This window comes from Meriones unguiculatus, chromosome 15, assembly GCF_030254825.1.
Source record: "Meriones unguiculatus strain TT.TT164.6M chromosome 15, Bangor_MerUng_6.1, whole genome shotgun sequence".
Classification (NCBI taxonomy): Eukaryota; Metazoa; Chordata; class Mammalia; order Rodentia; family Muridae; genus Meriones; species Meriones unguiculatus.
In genome coordinates this window covers 14,171,083-14,191,781 of record NC_083362.1, presented here as the reverse complement: position 1 = coordinate 14,191,781, position 20,699 = coordinate 14,171,083, and the positions used below count along the sequence as shown (strand labels likewise).

At 44.2% G+C, this 20,699-nt stretch overlaps 1 protein-coding gene across 8 annotated transcripts in view; it reads right to left on the bottom strand.

Moving 5' to 3' along the window:
- Ptprm (protein tyrosine phosphatase receptor type M) overlaps positions 1-20,699 on the bottom strand; it is a 674,808-nt gene that overhangs the window by 504,301 nt on the left and 149,808 nt on the right. For all 8 annotated transcript variants that reach the window (XM_060368219.1, XM_060368222.1, XM_060368224.1 and 5 more), the window contains exon 2: positions 8,527-8,649. In XM_060368219.1, coding sequence (XP_060224202.1) covers positions 8,527-8,649 — 123 coding nt within the window. The remainder of the gene's footprint in view (positions 1-8,526; positions 8,650-20,699) is intronic.

The following is a 20,699-nucleotide window of genomic DNA, read 5'->3' as shown; positions in this document are numbered from 1 at the left end:
CAACCACCACTTCACTAAACCAGAATATTCCCTAACTACACTCTGTTTGTCCTTACACTCACAAAAATTGTGGTCCTTGTCCCTCATCAAGGAAACTTCTCTTTTCAACAGTCGGAAACCAACACAGAAAACCACAACCAGTTAAAAGTTGAGGTGCCCCATCCCAAAGGACACTTCTACAAAACCATAATAACTCCGCATCTAAGGCTCAGGGGTCATTGAGAATGAGGGGCAGACAAAACAACAAGCAATTTACTGTGAACTTGCGTCTCAGGGGAATGTCAGAAGCTCTACCCATAAAGCCTCACCAACATGACTCCCTAAACCTGAGCCAAACAAGGATAACAACAGGGGAACAAGGACCCTGTCCTATGTGAGAGGGTTTGGAGGAAGGAAAGGAAAGGAGGAAATGAAGTAAATAATTTCAAAATAATTTAAATAGTAGAAATGGTTAATGTGATGCCTTCTGTATTTTATCACAATTTTTAGTTGGGCAAAAATCCAAACCATGCACAACTTAAAAACTAAGAAAAACTTATTTCTTTTCTAATTAATGAGAAATGTGATCCATCAACTACAGCCACTGCCAAAGCTGTCACGTAGCTGGAAGTGTCAGAGTTACCCACAGTAAGGGCTGTCAGGAGGGGTCCCCTTAATTGCACCATGTGGAAATGAGGCACACAGAGCTAGGAGCTCCCAGTAGGTCACTAATCTGGACTGATTGTGTTAACCATCATCTCAGTTGTTTCTCTACATTCTGTAACTTAGAGACTGTGGACAGGATACAGCCCCAGCCACTGGCCGATAGCTCACATTTCAAAGTGGAGCTAATTCTAATTCCTTATCATTCTCACCTGAAGACGCAAGGTCCGTGAGACAGGAAGAATGCTCTCTGGAAGTCACAGAATAGAAGAGCTCAGTGGGATAGTCAAGAACAAACAAATCCTTTTTCATGTCCTGAGTTAGACGGCCAGAAATATCCAGACTCAACTAAAATAATTCCAAATCCAACATCCCCACACAATCAACGTGTTGAGTTTGTGATAAAGTTAAAATTGGAAACACAAAGGAAACATGCTCCATAGATGATGGAGTGGGCACCGCAGTCAAAAGTGTCACCACTCTCAAAGACTTCTTTCAGACTTTTAAAAATCTATTCAAAATCTCACAAAGATATTTAACATCTATTCTTCACTTTATGTCACTTAGAAAAGACAGTAAGAAGTTGGCACGAGCTACTTCTATTACAGAATTGAAGGCAAGACGAACAATGAGCTTACTCTAAACTCAAGGAAAAAGAAGAAGGAAATGTGGAAAGGAAGATGAAGAGAATTGGAGGGAGGGAGAGGGATGGGTGAGGGGAGGGAGAGGAAGAAATGGGGAAGGGGAGAGGGAGGGAGGAGAAGGAAAAAGGGGTAAGAAGAGGAGAGGATAAAGAGGAGCAGGGGACTAGAAAGAAGATAAGGCAGAAGGAAAACATCAGGAGGAGGAAGAAGGAGTAGAGGGAGGGACAAATGGTGGGAGAGAAGAAGGGAGGGAAGGAGAGAAGGAGGGAGGGAAGGAGAGAAGGAGGGAGGGAAGGAGAGAAGGAGGGAGGGAAGGAGAGAAGGAGGGAGGGAAGGAGAGAAGGAGGGAGGGAAGGAGAGAAGGAGGGAGGGAAGGAGAGAAGGAGGGAGGGAAGGAGAGAAGGAGGGAGGGAAGGAGAGAAGGAGGGAGGGTAGGAGAGAAGGAGGGAGGGAAGGAGAGAAGAAGGGAGGGTAGGAGAGAAGGAGGGAGGGTAGGAGAGAAGGAGGGAGGGAAGGAGAGAAGGAGGGAGGGAAGGAGAGGAGGGAGGGAAGGAGAGAAGGAGGGAGGGAAGGAGAGAAGGAGGGAGGGAAGGAGAGAAGGAGGGAGGGAAGGAGAGAAGGAGGGAGGGAAGGAGAGAAGGAGGGAGGGAAGGAGAGAAGGAGGGAGGGAAGGAGAGAAGGAGGGAGGGAAGGAGAGAAGGAGGGAGGGAAGGAGAGAAGAAGGGAGGGAAGGAGAGAAGAAGGGAGGGAAGGAGAGAAGAAGGGAGGGAAGGAGAGAAGGAGGGAGGGAGTATTTCTTTAACACTATGATGGACTAGGAATGAGGTTAAGATTCTGATAGAGATTACAGGTTTTCCCTTGGCCTAGTTCTGAGGCAGGTTCTCAACTTCTCATAGTTTCCGGGGTCCTGTATGATCTGCAGCCCTGCAAAAGTCACCCCTTTGTTTCTGTCACCAGCTCACCTAGGTCACTTGGCCTCCATGGCCTCCTGGAGTCTCTATTCAGCAGGATATGCACCATCTACCATTTCCATCATAACTCACACCTTATCCTGACTTTAGGTTTTGTTCTTGGCCTTAAGTACAGCCTACCATTAATTTACGTTCTCACTACTTATTGGTCAAGTGCCTGCCTCCTCCATAGGCTATAATCATCAGGAAGAAAGACTCAGCTGCTTTTGGTCCAACACCTAGGAAAGTCATTCCACACACAAATAATAGCTGTCCCTCAATACCCACAGGGAATTTCTCCAGGACCCCTCATGGACATTCAAATCACTGATGTTCAAGTCCTTTATATTAAGTGTTTTAATATTCATTATGCAAACTGTCATTTTCAGGTCAGATATTTATGTCAACCCTGCATGAACTATAATAACCAGCAACACATAAATGTTACATAAATAGTTATACCTTATTGTTAAAAAAAAAAAAAAACCTCTCTGCAAAGTCAGTAGAGATAGCTCCTGAGTACTGTCTGCCTGCAAGGTGCTGCACCCATGAATATGGAGTCCACGGACACAGCAGGCCAACCATATTACTAAATGAAGACAGAACAAGACTGAGAGTTCAAGAAGTCACACAAGGGCATTATGAAGGGACACCACGGCGGTAGCTGGCCCATGCAGGGTGGGCGGTCTTTCACGCTCACTTCAAGATGCTTAGACATTCCATCCAGATTGATCATCGATGCTCTCTCCATTTGTACACCCTTGCAAGGTCATCCAAGGACAGCCCCAAAAGCAAAACCAAAGGCGGTTCTTCTCATAGGATCTACTTCACTGGACTCTGATCCCTGTGGTGTAAACTATGGAGGTTGCCATCCACCCAGTCTCTGTGGGCTACCACAAGGATCTTATTACACAAAGCAACAAGCCAACTGCTAGAATCATCTGTACTTACGAGACTATTTCTTTACAGACAGACTGACCAGCAAGTACAGCCACTTGCCTGTGATTTAGACTCCCTTTTCCCATTCCTATCATTTGTTCTGTTTTGTTTAAGGGCCAAAACCTATAGGAAAGCTAAACCCAACCTCATGCTGCTGAGTACTAAGTCTAACCAAATTTGACATTATCATCTAAATATTTGCCACCTCACTGCTAAACAAGAGCAAACACGCTTTACAGCAAATGATCTTTGACCCATCCAGTCAGACCCGGCCTCCTTGAGGAGGCTCTGGGGAAGCATCTCTAGTTGGCTCATGCGATGAGGATTCCTGAACATCAGTGACAATGCCTGGCATGTAGCAGGTGTTTAATTAACATTGGTAGAGGGGCAGCCGATAGAAGAATCAGTGAGATAATTAAACAAATGTTTGAATATTTTGTAACAGAAGTATTTCTTGCCGGATACACGCTGTGACTTAAGAGAAGAAAAAAAAAGAGCCTTTTAAAGTTCACAGTCATTCTCTTCATTATTCTCCAAACACCACAAGAGATACAGAGTGAAAATAAATGGGGAGGCTATCCCCAGCACGTGGAAAATATGCCTGATAAGTGCACCCAAAGAGAAAACCTCAATTATGTTCTCGGTCCATCATCCTTCCCCAATGTGCAGCTGATGCTAAACAAACACACACACAGTCATTTTCCTATTTTCTGGGTCGTCACGCTAAAAGTGTCCGTCACTCATCTGCCAGGCACTCCTGTCCCCTGCCTTTGGTTGGGCACTATGGACACGATTCAGTCCTGACTCACTCTTCTCCCTGCAGATGCGTGGCAGCCTCACTCCCAACATGCAAAGCGAAGACCAGGAAAGCAAGAGGACCTTTCTGTGCTTGACAGCCACATGCCCTGAGAAGCAGCAGAGTGGGTTTACTGGCCGCTGCAACAGGGCCCAAGTTCATCTCATAATAAATGCTTTTATAGGTATGATAGCCTAACTGGTCAGTGTGGATGTAAATAAACATAAACTCTATGAGTACTGGGTAGTCATGCTTTGTAATAAAGAGCTACGGTGAATAATCATATTGGTTTTATTATAAATTAGCCGCATATTTTATTCACAAGATATATATTTTAAACATCAATTTTTTTAAAAAATGATTTTTTAATGTGTGCGTGTATGTGTGCTTTTGAGTTTTGTGTGCTGGCATCTGTGAAAGTCAAAAGTGTAGGTATCATGACCTGGATATCTTGAGTTATAGGCAGTCATGAAAGGTCCCCTCCAGGTGCCAGGGACTGAACCCAGGTTCTTTGCAAGAACAGCACATGCTATTTATCCTTAAGTCATCACTCCAGCCTTTTCAGTGTCAATTTTTGTTTTTTATTGATTCACATATTTAATTTTGCTTCATTTTCTAACAGGCAGATAGCACTGCAGGTTCTTTTTTTTTTTAATTATACTTTATTTACTTTGTATCCCCCCTCTAGTTCTCTCCCTCCTCCCCTCTCAATACCTCCCTTCCTTCCCCTTCTCCACACACTCCCCTCCCCAAGTCCACTGGTAGGGGAGGGTTTCTTTTTCCTCCTTCTGATCCTAGTCTGTTAGGTCTCATCAGGAGTGGCTGCATGGAGATAACCTAGAACCCCTGCACAGATGTAGCCCATGGCAGTTCAGTGTCCAAGTGGGTTCCATAGTAACGGGAACAGGAACTGCCTCTGACAGGAACTGATTGGACTGCTCTTTGATCACCTCCCCCTGAGGGGGGAGCAGCCTTACCAGGCCACAGAGGAAGACAATTCAGTGTCAGTTTTAAAGCCTGGCCTAACAGCATAGGCCTCCTGAGGAGGCTGAAGCAGGAGGATAACAAGTTTAGGCTTTGCATGTACAAGGCAGAGTTCACTCTCCAGCCCTTCAAAAAGTATTCAAATTAAATAAACGAGTATCTACTGTTTAAAACTAGCAAGTTCCAGGACAGCCAGGGCTACACAAAGAAACCCCTCTCTTGAAAAAAACCAAAAAACCAAACCAAACAAACAGAAACAAAGCTAGAGCAGTAAGCTACAAATATGATGCAAAAACAAAACATAGAAACATGGACCACTGCACTGCCCTAGGTGCATGTTCTGTAGTCGTGAAACACTTCTCAAACAATTGTCTCTTTGCTACTCACAGCCTATGACTTGGTCTATCAGGCCAGAGGAGCCACCATGCTAACAAAATACACTACATCCTTATTTATTCTTACTGGTTTGAATCCAAGGCCCCATGCTCAGAATAGCAGACCTTATCACAGAAATTTAAAATTTCCCCCATTGCTAATGAAGAAAATCAATTCACATGAAGCAAGCCACACGGTTACCAACAACATAAACCGCTTTTTGTTATTTTACCCTTAAGAAAACTGTATGGAACAGAACTGACTACAAAAGTACAGACTTGAAATACACAAAGTTACATGACACTTGGTATTTATTTGTCTTAAACATGTGGCTGCAGAGAGATGTTACCAGCTCAAAGGGGTGATCAAGTCAGCTTGGGTGAAGTTCCGGCCTGTGTTTAGTTTTAAAATGTGGTTACAAATAGCCTCACACTTGGAAAACAGCAAGGAACAAATCCCACCTTTGACTTCAAAAAGGGCAGAGTAAAATAAAAGGCTCAAATTAGTTATCATTTTAGGCTGTCATCATTTTTCAAACTCATTTGGATGGGTTATTTGCTAACAAGAATCACAGAACTGCGCCAAGACTGTGGCACTAGGCCATGAAGGAGAGAGACAGCCAATGATTGGAAAACCACATAAGCAGGAAGTAAAAGAAAATGTGAAATCATACTTCTGGGTAATGATTATAGTGTAAATACAAAAATTAAAAAATATATATAGAAGCCAAGATCTGAAACAACACTCAGGTAAGGGCTGATAGCAAAGCAGCCTTCCTCGGGAGTGCAGACCTCTCCAATACCAGGCAGAGACAAGGATGCAGCTCTATGCACTGCTGGGTCCCTGGCCCAGCTTCGCAGATCTGACCACACAGCTTACTCTGTGGCCCACAGTTAGTGTGTGCGGTAGCTGTAAACTCCATGGGCACTGAAATTCTCATCTCACAAAATATTATTATCCTTTAAAAAGGGTTTCCAACTGCTTAAAAATGGAGATGCCACTCCTAGTTCAGAAGCCACATCAAAATGGGCAGCTGGCTGGATTTGGCCATCAGGTCAACCGTTCATATGAGTCAATTCAGCAGCAGCCTACACACTGCAGAGCAAGTAGCACGGATATAAGAACAAATCCAATTGTATCATTAAATACAGGCTTAAGCAACTTAACCCATATGGATAACAAAAGCCACATGGTTCTCTCTGCCATCCACTTACCATAAGAAATTTTAATAGCATTTATTATTGTAGTTATATATTTATTGTTGTGTGTGGCATGTATGTGCCTCTCTATGTATGCATGTGTGTCTGTAGGTGTCTCTGTGTGTATGTATGTGTGTACAAATGTGTGTTCTCTGTGTTTCTCTGTATGTCTCTCTGTGTGTGTGTGTGTGTGTGTACATACGTATGTATCTCTGTGTTTCTCTCTGTGTAGTCTGTGTGTATGTTTATTTCCTACAATGGGAGATAGGAGGACAATTTTCTCAAGTCAGGTCTCTCCTTCTATTATGCAGATCTGGGTAATGAACTCAGGTCATCAGGCTTGCTAAAAAGCCTCCTTTTATCAAGTGAGGTGCTCATCTTATGACTCAAATAGAATCAGCCCAGGCTGAGGAGGAATCTAAAATATTTGGGCTTCATTTCAAAAGTAACTGATTTTTTTTTTTTTTTTCAAATCAGAAAATAATTTCAGCGTAAAGGGCCACGGTGATGAAAGCAGATATACACTGTGATAAATTACAAACTGGAGGCCTGGGGTATAGCTCAGGGGTAGATGGAGCACTTGTCTGACGTGCAGGTGGCCCTGGTTTCCATCCTTCGTGACACACAGCAAAGGCACAGATTTCATCACATGAGAAGACAGACATGATGTCAGCCGTGACTGTGCCTGCACGGACAGACCAACCAGGTCTAACTGTGCACCACCTCAGCTTCTGTGGACACCAGTGGACACCAGTGGACACATGGAGAAGGGGCAGGGAGAGACTCAGTGTTCTTTCAGGGCAAGAACACTGCCTGGCGAGAAGTAATGCAGCAAGGGCACGGCTATCTTTCTATCTGTCGGTCACAGGCAAGAAGACGAACCAAGAGTGGCCCGCTGGGTCCAGGAGCAGTGCACACACGCCCAAGAGAAAGAGAGCAAAGGAGAGAGTCATCCAGGGAGCCAAACAAGACTTGTGAAAATTCAGAAGCCTCGCAAAGCCACAGTGCTAAACGGATTAGGGTTCTTGATTGGAAATTATAAGGAATTAAATGTGGGAAGGAGAGGAAAGACCAGGGTGGGCATCATAATTGTGAAAGCTTATTAAGAACAACATTAGATTCTACCTCACGCTTTGAAGCTGCCTGTACAAGATTACATACAAAACCTAATTACCGCCGCATGTGGGCACATTAATGAAAAGCTTCATATTCAGGAAAAACTACAAATATGTGTTGTATCTGAAACCTAAATTTTCAATAATATGTTTTTAACAGTTCGAATCCTAAGCGGCACATTCATCAGCCCCTTTAAATAATCAATCTGCACATCTAAAACGCTAAAAGGACTGTCACGGTCACAGCCTGAAAAGAGAGCCCCCATATGATAGTCAGGCTCCACTGTGATCAGATCGGTCATCATCTTTCTATTCTTCATTAAAACAAAAAGATTCTGAGCGATACTTAGAGAGGTGAGCAGTTTCTACTTGCAATGAAATTCACTAAGCACTTCTGTGAGGGGGGGGGATACAACACATCCACACACCCTCACCACATCCTCTGAATGCTTTCAAGATCATGATTTCCCAGGAACAGGAGAGCCCCCCACCTCCAAGGCCCCTGAAGCTGAGCAAGGAGATATGCATCAAGGTACCAGAGTTCCATCCTTGACATACGTTTTCCCAAAGAGACACCCAACTGTTCCCCACATCTGCTGCTTGAGAAAGGGTCTTGTGGTGACGTCCACTAACTCAGCTAAGGTATACCCACATATAAAGAGTGAACCGTGACCAGCCTTCAAAGAGAGGTACAAGGCTAACTCCCTGTAACCAACACTCTCATTTACACCACCCTCCCTGGCTAATCAGCCACTGAGAAACGCACTCAAAAACCACCACGCCCCTTCATTCAGCCTCGGCTGAATAGTATCCTCGGCAATTATGATTAAGACTCCAGAGGTGCCCCCATTTCAGAAGGAAGACTGAACACGGAGCACAAACCTGATGGCATCCAGGGATCGGAAGTGGGTTTGCTCAAGGTGTTCACCTGCTCCCAGTTGAAGTCATCGTCGTTGGCCTGACTGTATCCACACGCGCTGTATGGCTCGTCAAAGAGACAGCCACCTACAACGGGAGCAAGAGAGGGAATGTAAGTTGGGGCCGGACGTCTGAAATGAGATGAGGTGCGTCAGAAAAGCAGCCACCCACTTCACATCAGCCCAACTCTGACGTGACCTTGATGCTTGGGAACTGTGGGTCTGACCCCCTTCTGCAACCTTGACAAACGCTGCTGGCGATTAACGATGCCTTACCAACCCAGACGCACAGGTTGCTCTCCAGAAGGAACCTAATGTCGGTAGAAGACAACTGGAATAGATTAATTTAAAATTCACGTTTCCAGATGAATACTGAACTCAGGAAATTCACCTTGCATTCAAAACTTTAACAGGATTCCCTCAAGTAGTCCGTGTGTTTTCGACTGAAAATTATAATTTGTTCATAAACTAAAAAGAGAAATGTTTTTAATAAAGTGCAGGTGTGAGAGCAGAAGACAAAGCGTGCCACAAATGCTGAGCGTGGCCTGCAAAAGTTTTTTTTGTTTTTGCTTTTTGTCAAAAAAATTCCTTTTATATCTTACACAGAAGCAGGTTTCAGATTACGGTTCGGGAAAACTGAAGTCTCATAATCAAAAATAGATCATGAAGTCACTTTATAGTCCACGCAAGTCTTAGTGGCAGAAATTTCCAGGCAAAACATGTGGAAAACATCTGCTTAATTCTGGGGACAATGAATGAAGCTATTTAAATAACAAGCTAGAAAACGCAGCGTACCCATGCTCAGAAGCTCAGCTGCTTCAGCAGCAATGTCAGCCAGCACACTGTGGTTTTCAGGCCTACCCTGCCACCTCCTAGATGCCAGTTACCTTGAATTACTTATGGCGGCGGGCCTTTGTCCAAATGCTTCACAGGGAAACAGTGAATGATGGTACCAACCACAATAACAGCCGTGAAAAACCTGCTATCCGTTACATAATGGATAGCAGATATGACATAATCAGCTGCATAAGAAATGAATCCTACGGATTGAAAAGATTAATTACAATTTTGCTGGTAATTGGTAAGAAGCAGGGGGAGGATTTATGAGGAGATGCAATTTGAAGACTACTATTGTGCTATGCTTGCCATGGACACTCTAGAGGCAGAAGGCAAGGGAAACAGCAATTATAAACCACAAAGAAAATGGATTTTGAAGGTTGCCTGACCAAATTTTACCCCCAAACCTAAACTGGTCCTATGCCTTCCAAGACAGCCAGTCTCTGAAAACACGAGAAGCCGCACATTTCGTATGTAGAAAATTCCCAGAACATTCTTAGAAGTTCTAGTCTCCACTCCGGCCCCTGAAACGTGCACCCATTTATCTTCCTTCCACCCCACAAGGCAACAGTAAAACTCCCAGCTCTGGCACAGGAATGCTGACAACCTGAAGGGAGCTGCCGTGTTCTGCGAGTTAGCTTCCCCAGGCGATACATGCTCTGCTCTCCTCAACTCCTCCTGTGAGGTTTTCAGATCTGTCAGCATCCTAGCAGGTGTTCTCTGAACGAGGTTCCAAAGAACGGCGCCCTGTGCCGGAGCAGGAATCGAACTGACTCTGCTCTTGACTTCACCCTCACAACAGCCTGGGCAAGTGTTGGTCTATCCTGAGCTGAAAGCAGAAAGCACATGCCTTTCAGCAGCTGCCATGGAATTTTTCTCCGTGTGTGTGTGTGTGTGTGTGTGTGTGTGTGTGTGTGTGTGTGATCTCTGAATGCACAGGACTGTCCACTTATCTTTACTAAATCCATCTCTCTTTCAGTGCCTCCTGCAGCCTTGGCCAGCTTTGGCAGTCCTGACCCTGTCACTTGGGATTTAGTTATCCTTCCTATATTTACATTACAGTAAATACTCACAAAATCCAAAATGTGCTTGCCATAGTGCAGCAAGCTCAAATACCTCCACACCTAGTTTCAGGTCATAGATCAAAATGCAAATGCACAAAAATTAATGCAGAAAACCATCATCAGGCTATACATACAGACCTGTAGGAAATGAACAAATTCTGTGCTTAGAGCTTACTCGTATCTGCTGGTACTCATCTTATTATATACCCGAGTACTTCAAAACACTCCTTCAAATACTAAACATTTCTGGTCCCTAACATTTTGGAAAAGGCTGCTCCACCTGTATTTGAAGAAATGATGAGTATTCTGTCCAAATCTGCCTGTGTGTGCTAGAAAATGTTAAACAGGAATCTAGAAACCTCAGGATGTCCCAAAGATTCCTCTAAGCTTTCAGCAGCTCTACACACAGGGGAGGGATCCACATGCTATGTTCTGGGATGCTTTTAATACTTATAGTCTCAACTAACCCTTCCCTTGGGAATACAAAGTTCATTATCAAAGGTAGAATGGAGCTCAAGGTTTAATGCAGAGAACACATGATCAGAATGTGTCTCTCCCCCATCCCCTTACTGAGTTTTAACAAGTTCAGAAGCAAAGTGGATCTGTCCAGCACCCCATGTGGGCATTCCACGTTGACATTCAATATGGATGAGTTGCTCAAAAACTGTGCAGCCATTTATGAGGGAAAATTAAAAAAAAAAAAAAGAGTGTTCTTTGCTTGCAAGCTGTAGTTGTGACATGGAGAGCAGTTGCAGCACTGAAGGAACAAGCCAAAGAACAGTGACACAAATAACAGTAAAGAAAAGGAAATGATAATCAATGTGGACATAAAGGGCCACCTGGATAGAGAAACCCGATAGAACACAGACAGCTCCTTTATCACAGCCAGGGACAGTCAGGATAACATCAGGCTAGCTAAAAAAAACAAAAAAACAAAACAAAAAAAAACCTGGGCAAGGGATCTTTTCTGAGTCTGATACTCTAAACAAGGACCATTCATGGAAATAACCTAGAACCCCTGCATAGATGTAGCCCATGCCACAGTCTCCAAGTGAGGTCCCTAGTAATGGGAACAGGGGCTGTCTCTGACATGAACTCAGTGACTGGCTCTTTGATCACCTCCCCCTGAGCGGGGAGCAGCCTTACCAGGCCACAGAGGAAGACAATGCAACCAATCCTGACGAGACCTGATAGGCTAGGGTCAGATGGAAGAGGAGAAGGACCTCTCCTATCATAAACTGGGTGAGGGGCATGGGAGGAGAGGAGGGAAGGAGGATGGGATGAGGAAGGGGGCTACAGTTGGAATACAAGGTGAATAAACTGTAATTAAAAAAATTTTTTTAAAGAATGTGGTCTTCAAAATGACTGTTGGCACTGAAAATGTAACTAGACGCTGAAGTAAGGGTGGATACAGCAAAGGGGAAACCACAGAGAGCAACACACTGCCCACAGGAGGTGTTGCTCTGATCACGTGAAGGGAAGCCTGGAAGGGAAACCGCTTAACTTTCTGGGATGATGCATGATTATCAAACCCTCAAAGAGGCCTCCGTACATTTCCTGTTGCCTGACTGCCTTAAGTGCCGTACACGTTACTCTCTATCAGTGAGATCTCATGATAGCAACGATGACTTAGTGAACTAAAACAGGAAATGAAAAAGGAAATGACATCAGAAGTGAAATAAGGAAGGGAGGGAAGTGGAGGGGAGAGAAGGGAAAGGAAGAGGAAAAGCAACCAGTTAAATAGAGGACAATTAAGTTTTTGGTCCTGATGCAACTTTTCACTGAAGCAAATGATAATTCCCCCAGTTTTTTGTTTGTTTGTTTGTTTGTTTGTTTGTTTTGTTTTTTAATGAAATCAGCAGACTAGAAGAACAGATATCTTGGGTCTGCAGAAATAACTTGGCATTTAAGATCATGCTTTGCTTTTTCAGAAAACCTGTACTTTGATCCCAGCACTCAAAGTGGGCAGCTCACAGCCTCTTGTAACTCTAGGTCCAAGGGATTCAGTGCTTTCTTCTGACTTCTGTGAGCACCTGCACTCATATGCGCACGTCTATACACAGACACCCCTCCCCACATGCATGCATGTGTGGATGCTGTAAAGCATCTTAAAAATAAAAACAATCAGAATCTGAAAGCCTATAGACAAAAGAGGAGATCTCAGAAGAGCAATATTCTGTCTGCTCTGTAGTCAACATAGCATTTAATGCAGTGAGAGCATGGCAAGTATCTCATAACTTTAGATAGGTAGGCAGGTAGGTAGGTAGGTAGACAGACAGACAGACAGATAGACAGACAGACAGATAAGGGCAATGAGGGGCGGGAGAGTTCATTCAGAGGATAAAAGCATTCGTAGCTCTTTCAGAGGACCATGTTTGATTCCTAGTACAAGGCAGTTTAGAACTATCTATAACCGTACTACACAGACAGATATGTAGGGAAAACACTCATACACATAGAATTCTAAAGAAACAACAATTTTTAGCTAGGCATAGTGGCACACACCTTTAATCTCAGAACTTGGGAGGCAGAGGCGGAGGCGGAGGCAGAGGCAGAGGCAGGAGGATCTCTAAGTTCAAGGCCAACCCAATCTACAGAGTGAAAATTCCCTTAAATTCAGTGAAGAATTGGCTTGCAATAATTTTTACCAGAAAAAGTTAAAGATAAGTATGGTGGAATATGCCCCTAAACAATAATAACTATCTTAATTCAAGCCCTGACGGCAGTGAGCCGGATTCACGGAACTCTCAAGATGACACAGCTACAAACTTGACTGTGGGGCTCAATAGTTTCACTCTTTATTATGGCTGAAAAATATAAGCCAGTTAAATGTTAATGAACTCTCAGCAAACTGTGGCTCTCCAATATTCTCTTAGTCTGGCAATAATTAGCTAGCAGGCCCAGTTGTCTAGAAAGGTCACTCCTGATTTATGAAAATAAAATATTGCCATTTGCATACTGGAGGGAATTTATCTTGCCTCTTTCCCTGGAGTAGCACAAATGGCTCATCTCTCTAACAGTAATAGGAAATGATTACCCTAAAAGGTATAAGGAAGGTGGCCCACACACACTCCAGACAGGCACTTATAAGGTTTCACACACATCTGGGAAAGTCGTACACAACACAGCCTAGACAAACTGACACAGGTTGCAGCTGGATGTCATCTTGGAGGACTGGCAAGATAGCTCAGTGGGTAAAGCAGCTTGCAGCATAATCCAGGCAACCCAGGTTCAATCCCAGGAGCCCACATAAAGGTGGATGGAGAGAACTGATTCCTCGGAGTTCTCCTCCTACATAAACACGCACGCTGCGGCAGCTGAGCCTACAAATGTGTATTCAGCTCACACAGACATGAATTTTTATTTACTTATTGGGGCTGGAGAGGTTGCTCAGAAGTTAAAAGTTCCTGTTGCTCCTCCAGAGGACCTGAGTTCAGTTCCCAGCACCCACATGGCAACTCACAATCACCTGTAACTCAAGGTCCAGGAGATCTGGTGCCCTCTTCTGGCCTCTGGGGGCACTTACACATATGTGGCACATACACAAAAGTAAATCTAAGACAAACTACCTCGGACTGTATCCTGCATCTTGCCACCCTGATCTGGCTCACATTTACACACATTTTACGAACCAAAGATTCTCTGCTTACACACAGAATCACTTCCATGCTGATTGTCTTGGCTCTGTGAACAGCAGCCCCCATCCTACTCACTTCATTCCACGGGGATTCTAAGATGCTGCCAAAGTCTCTAAGGTTTGGGGCAGATGCTATCACCTGACCAAGACGGGACAGGCTGAAGTTTTAAATCAATACTCACTATTTGAGAGCTCCTTTAAGCAACCTGTGGTCTCCAGCATCCTCTGCTAGTCATAAGTACCGATTCCTAAAGTGGGCAAAGGCCAGCCACCTTCTAAGGGCAATGTCATTTTGTCTGTTCCTCAAACCCAGAGTAGGTCTTCTGCCTCAATGTGTCTGATTCAAAGAACTTATTTTGTAACATGAAATACAGGTGTGTTTAACCTCCTTTAGCTTAATTGTTTTCTTTCTAAGACTCTAGCAGCAAGCACCAGTAGTTTTCAAATTCCTGTGCCAGTCATCAGCTTTAACTCCACTCACCATCTCTTGCCCTGCGAAGTGTCTACACTGCCTAGTAGTTCTCAACCTGTGGGTCGCAACCCCTTTGGGGTATAGAATGACCCTTTCACAGGGGTCACCTTAAGCCATCAGAAAACACAAATATTTACATTACAGTTTATAATAGCAGTAAAATTACAGCTATGAAGTAGCAAAAATAATAATAATAACAATAATAATTTTATGGTTGGGAGCACCACAACATGAGGAACAGCGTTAAAGGGTCACAGCATTGGGAAGATTGAGAACCACTGGGTGAAACCTTTTGCCTACATTTCCTGTCCCAGTTGGCAAGAAGTTAAGGTTTCTTCTGGGGGAGGGCACGGGACAGGTAGTGCAGAAAGATGTGTGCTTCTGTGTGCCTGCTATGTGCCTAGTAGGGTCCTTAGTATACTCTAAACAGGGACCTTCTTTGGTCCTGACATCTCCAACCGTAGCTTGTCCTAGAGCCTCTCCCCTCCCCCACCCAAGACCTTGGTAGAAGGGCTCAGTGGAGGACACCACCAAGGTCTGCAGGTGTACCCTTGCAAGGACTCCTTTTAAGCACTAGCCCTGGCAAGGCTAAGCTCCATGTCTGTGCTGGGGCGAGGCTGCCTGGCACTCTGCCTGCCTCCCCTCAGTCATCAGAGCTCTTCTCCAACAGTCTAGTGAAGCCTTTCATGCCACTTCCCATCCCCCAGCTCCTCTGCTATGTCTGCCTCCTTCTGACTGCACCCTAACTGACCACTAATTTTACAAATGGCAGTTGAGTGTGATCAAATAGCCCACCCTAATTACCCTCGAGTTTCAGTTCATAGCCAGCAGCTCAACCAAGACCTACACGCCAAAGTCATGCTCCCCTCTGTCGGCACCTTTCCCAGACTTCCTTGAGCCAGTCAATACCGCACTGATTGCTAATGGCCTGAGCCGTGAGGGAGCAAGGCTTCTAAGAGGCAAGCGTGGGACAATTCAATGTCCATTTCATAAGCCTGTAAGATAAACACGCATTCTGACTTGTCCTGCCTTGAACTGGAGGAACTGGCTTGCAGACAGGAGCAGAATTATAGCCCACTTAAAGTTTCTTTGCGGAAGACTATGATGCCCCTTGAGGGATATTCTAGAACATTTTACTCATTTGTTCTAAATACAGAATGACCCCATTTAACACAGGCTTTATCAAATGCATAAAAGAGTATTAAACGGGTCTCCCCATGGAGAAAACGTATCAAAAAATAGTGCTAAAATATTCCCCCCAAAGAATTAATGCTCAGTGTTCTCTTTTCCTGAGATACATTAGAACCGCAGGCAGTTCTACCCATTTATTTCAATCTTAAAAACTGTGAAAGAGAAATAGCTATAAGCCACACAATTCAAAGGATAAGCAGAAAGTGATCTATAACAGACATAATTGTTTTAAGAGTTAAAGAAAGAGTGCCTATATCTGCACGCCAGAGCCCCAGCCTTCCTCATTTAAATCATGCTGACATCGACACTTAATTGCCTGCCAAACGATAAAAGTATACGGTGCCTCTGAAACTTTGTGAGTGTGCTGTGATGTTTAGTGGATCAGACACTAAGCCTTATAGAAATGCTCTCCAACATAATTTAATCTAGCAAGCAGTTTTTACACGTTGCACAGGCATTTAAATGGCTAATGCGATGCTCTATTGTAAAACATGCCACTTGCCTGTGGATATGTTTTGCATGGTACAAAGCAAATGAGCTTGTTTCCAAAGTTTCTATGGCTTATTACCCTTACGCCACAGCCTTCATTCTCTATCAATCTACGGATTCCTAATATTTAAACAGGCTGGACCGCAGCAAGCAGGAAAGTGGGGGTTTTGGTTTCATCTTTTTTCCTTACTGATCTTAAAAATCTTTGGTTTTAAATGGGTAAGTTCATTATTTCTCTATCTAAGCTTTCCAATGATTGCTGACTTGTCTCTGTTTTTCTGTGTATAAATATGTTCCTAAAAGAGCTGCTACTGGGTTTAAACAAACCACTCCCAAGAACTCACTGTGCAGTTCTGTCTCTACCTGGTACCCCTGTTCTCCATGGAATCACTTCCATGCTGATTGCCTCCGCTCCATGAACAGCAGCCCCCCTCCTACTCACTTCATTCCATGGGGATTCTAAGATGCTACCAAAGTCTCTAAGGTTTGGGGCAAATGCTATCACCTAGAAAAGAAAAGGGCAGTCCAGACCCCGCACTATGAAAATCAGCTGGCTGCCTCTGCCTTAGCTGGAGGACTGAGGAATGAAATCACTGTCTAAGGAGAAGATGGTCTGCTCAAGCTCTATGGTGTGATCCCTTGAATCATTTGGTCTCAGGTTCCCACACTAGAGCAGGGACTATCAGTGAGTCCTGGGGCCAGATGCATCTGTAGGACCCTGATAGGAACATAAATTTCCAGGTTGCACCCCAACTCCTCAGCCAGACACGGTGGGCTTTATCAAGCCTCCACTGATTCTAATGTAACCTGTTTGACAATCAATCTCTGAGAATAACACATTTAACTAGAACTCCTGGGACCAAGCCTCGGGGATCTATGGATTTTAAAAAGGCCCCAGAATAATCTAATCACTGACCTATTTTTAAAGAACTGCTCTAGATTGGTAGTTTCAAATAGTTTAAGAAGACACTATCAGGTTTTGGTGGGCTAGAGAATAGTACAGTGGCAGAATGCTTACTAAGTATGAGAGAGGCCATGGGGTTCACCCTTAACAAGGGTGGGGATCAGGTATGAGGAGAACAGGGGTGGGAGGTGAGAGGGCCGGGAATAGGAAGGGAAACTTGCGGGACATCTCTTTGTCAAGCTGGCAGGATAGGCTTCTGGGGGATCTGGGTGTGACTCCAACTGAGACTCCTAACAGGGGGGACATGAAGACTGAAGTGACCACCTCCTAGCCAGGCAGGACTAGTGAAAGAAGGGAACAGTAACTGACTGACAAAACCCATGATTCAAAAATTACCCTGCCTACAAGAACGGCAGGGATAACCAGGGAACAAAGTTTGAGGGAAGTCTAAACAATAACTGGCCCAACCTGAGACCCACCCCACAGTAGAGAGCCAAGCCCTGATACTATTAATGATGCTCTGCTATGCTTCCATATAGGAGCCTAACTTGATGGTCATCTGGGAGGCTCCAGCCAGCAGAGGATGGAGACAGATGCTGGGACTTGCAGCCAAGCATGGGGCACAGCTCTGGGGGTCCTGTTCTGGAAGAGTTGGGGGAAAGATGGAAGGACCTGGATGGGACAAGAACCACACAAGACTACCAACAGAGACAGCTAACCCAGGTCCATGGGGGCTTTCAGAGACTGAGACGTCAACTAAGGAACATCATGGTCTGGACCTAGGACCCCTGCACACATGTAGCCATTGGGCAACTTGGTCTTCATATGGGGCATCTGACAGTCAGGGGGATGTTTAACATGAACTCTATTGCCTGCTTTTGGATCACTTCACCCTGGCAGGGCTGCCTTGCCTGACCTCAGGGAATGAAGATATGTGCAATCCTGATGTGACTTGATGTGCTGCAGAAGGTTAATATGGGGGTGGGGGAGTATCCCCTTTTCTGGGGGCAAAGGTAGAGGGGAAGGAGAAAGGAGGGGAAGTGGGAGGGAAGGGCACCCTCAGGATGTGAAGTAAATAAATTAATTTAAAATATAAAAAACATGTACGTACAATGCCTTGCTTCTCACTATCATTTTTATAATAATTTTGTAGTTGGGGTAAATAAAATATATTTAAAACTAAAAAAAAAAAGAGGACATTGTTTTTTTAATGTCATATTATACAATGTTATTGAAAAGTTATGTTTGCATGGTATGGTGGAAGTGTAAGTGTAACAGCACACATGCAAATTGGCTTTATAAAGTGTTACTAGAAAAAGATCCGTAAGTTAAACCCAAATAAATATTTTCTGCCATAAACAGCCAGACACACTCTATTCTTCCAAAGGCACCTGACCATTTGATCATCACAGTTCTCATACACTTAAGAGTCTAGTCATAAACACATCAAAAATTAAGAAGGACAATAAAACACAGGGCTGGCTCAAAGAACTAAATCCCAAGTTCCCATTCCCTGCTAAGATACCCTTCATCTGTCATTTTCCTCTTTAGTGGATCCAATCAACAGGCAGAAAACGATCATGCTAAGACAAACGCAGGAAATTAATAGAAGGTAGGATTTCATCCATGCCCAGGAGCGCTCCTGCCTGCTTGCTGTGATTTACAAATCCATTTCTTGATAACTTTACTATCGTAAGTTATTGTCAGAAGCAGCAGATAAACTGAATTCAGCCAGTCAATCATGCTTGCTAAATGCGCATACCTCAAGGAACACATCTCTATCCATTACATTCATTGAACAGAATCACATCATAAGGAAAAGGTACACACCATTTCATGTTCTCTCCTGGTATTATAAACCATTTATTCTAATTTCCTATAAGTAGGGGAATGGCTAATAAAACAAGTGCAGATGGATGCGCTGAGCTGGGACCAGGGAGGCAGGTTCTAAGAGATCCTGATCTGGCTATAACATGTCTTGCTCATTGTATTGGATTCCACAGGTAAGCAGCCTTCATCAAAGGTCCAATTGGCTTCCATGAATTCCAGGATGCAAAGGGAAGCAGGCAGTAGAGAATCAGGGTATGTGGTTTGGATGCCCCAGACCCCCAAGACTGTGAAATGAGAAGAACGACCTGGCACCCTTCCCAACCCCACTGTCCTCCCAGCTGGCCTCTGTTTTTCCATCCTCCATGCTTGATACAGTTAGGCATCTCACTATCTTCAGGGTAACTCTCGGGTCTAAAGATCCTGAGCTTGATTGAATTGTATCAATGCTGTCACTTGATTCTATGGTCATCTGAGTGTTTCTTTCAATACCAAGTCACCACTGAAATGACTGCAGAACTGCGTGCTGTCTTTAGTCCCCAAAGTTCCATGAAGGATTTTTTTTTCATGGACAATTTTGACCATGAGCAAATATGATAATCTACTCTCTATGGGCTACATGGCTCTGTAACAGCTATTACTAGCCACCCATGGAAATGGAGAAGGTTAGCCTTGTTGGTACATGCCAAAGCACGGCCATTGAGTCAAGATGATGGACATTTGAAACCCATTACTATGTGTGACTCACAGCACCTTGATAAGAAACACTAAGCAACAGGTGTCTCTTTACATTGTTTACAATGACTGCATCATGCAGGTCTCTGTGAGACATCTTGTGACCCTCATAACTCTCTCAGGGCTTTCTTCATCACTTCCTCATCCCTCCTGTACCATGGTTTGAGTCTCAGCCCAGGTTTCCACTTGATTTGACCCAACCCAACTCTTTCCTAAAGCACATTCTGCATACTTCCTCTTCCTATACTTAATTCTTCTCATGGACTCTTAACTGCCCCCAGGAAAGCATCTTCATTTTATCATGTAATACACATTGTTACCTTTGCTAATTTGGGGCGGTGGCGGGGGTGTTGGGCCCATCTACCTTTTCAGAGTCTTACCCCAGCTTCATTTTAATCACATACCTAACAATTTGCGGCTCTTCACAGACACACCTTCAGTGGCTACGCTACGATTCACCCATCACCCATCTCCATACACGGCCCTTGCACCCAGTGAACTGTGTGCGGGCCACTCCCAAGATGTCGACTGAATATTCTTATTCATTCTTCAGATCTCAGAGTAGTGGCCACCTCTGAGGTCCCCGGGGCTGATGCCATGTCACAGATGAATTCTGTCATTCCTTCCTGTCAACCACAGCTATAAAGATCATTTTGGTGTTCCTACAATAAATAGTGCAGCTCACCTTCACAGTGGCCATGCTGGACTTCCCTGACATATTACAAGCTACTAAATAGGAAAAAAAAAGTGTTCTGTTCATCTCTGTATCACTAATCCCCAGGCCCAGGAAGTGCTCGCTTTTCATTAAATATTCAGAATTATAGGAAGAGTTTTCATGAAAAAGGTAAGAACAGAATCTACTCAGTGTCTTATCTGTGGCAGAAAAGAAGATGGAAGAAAAGCTGTCCCTGGGCCCCAGTCACTGAACACCAGCATCTGGGTCACAGCAATGGGAGAAGCCTTGTTCCTAGAGTCCTCTCCC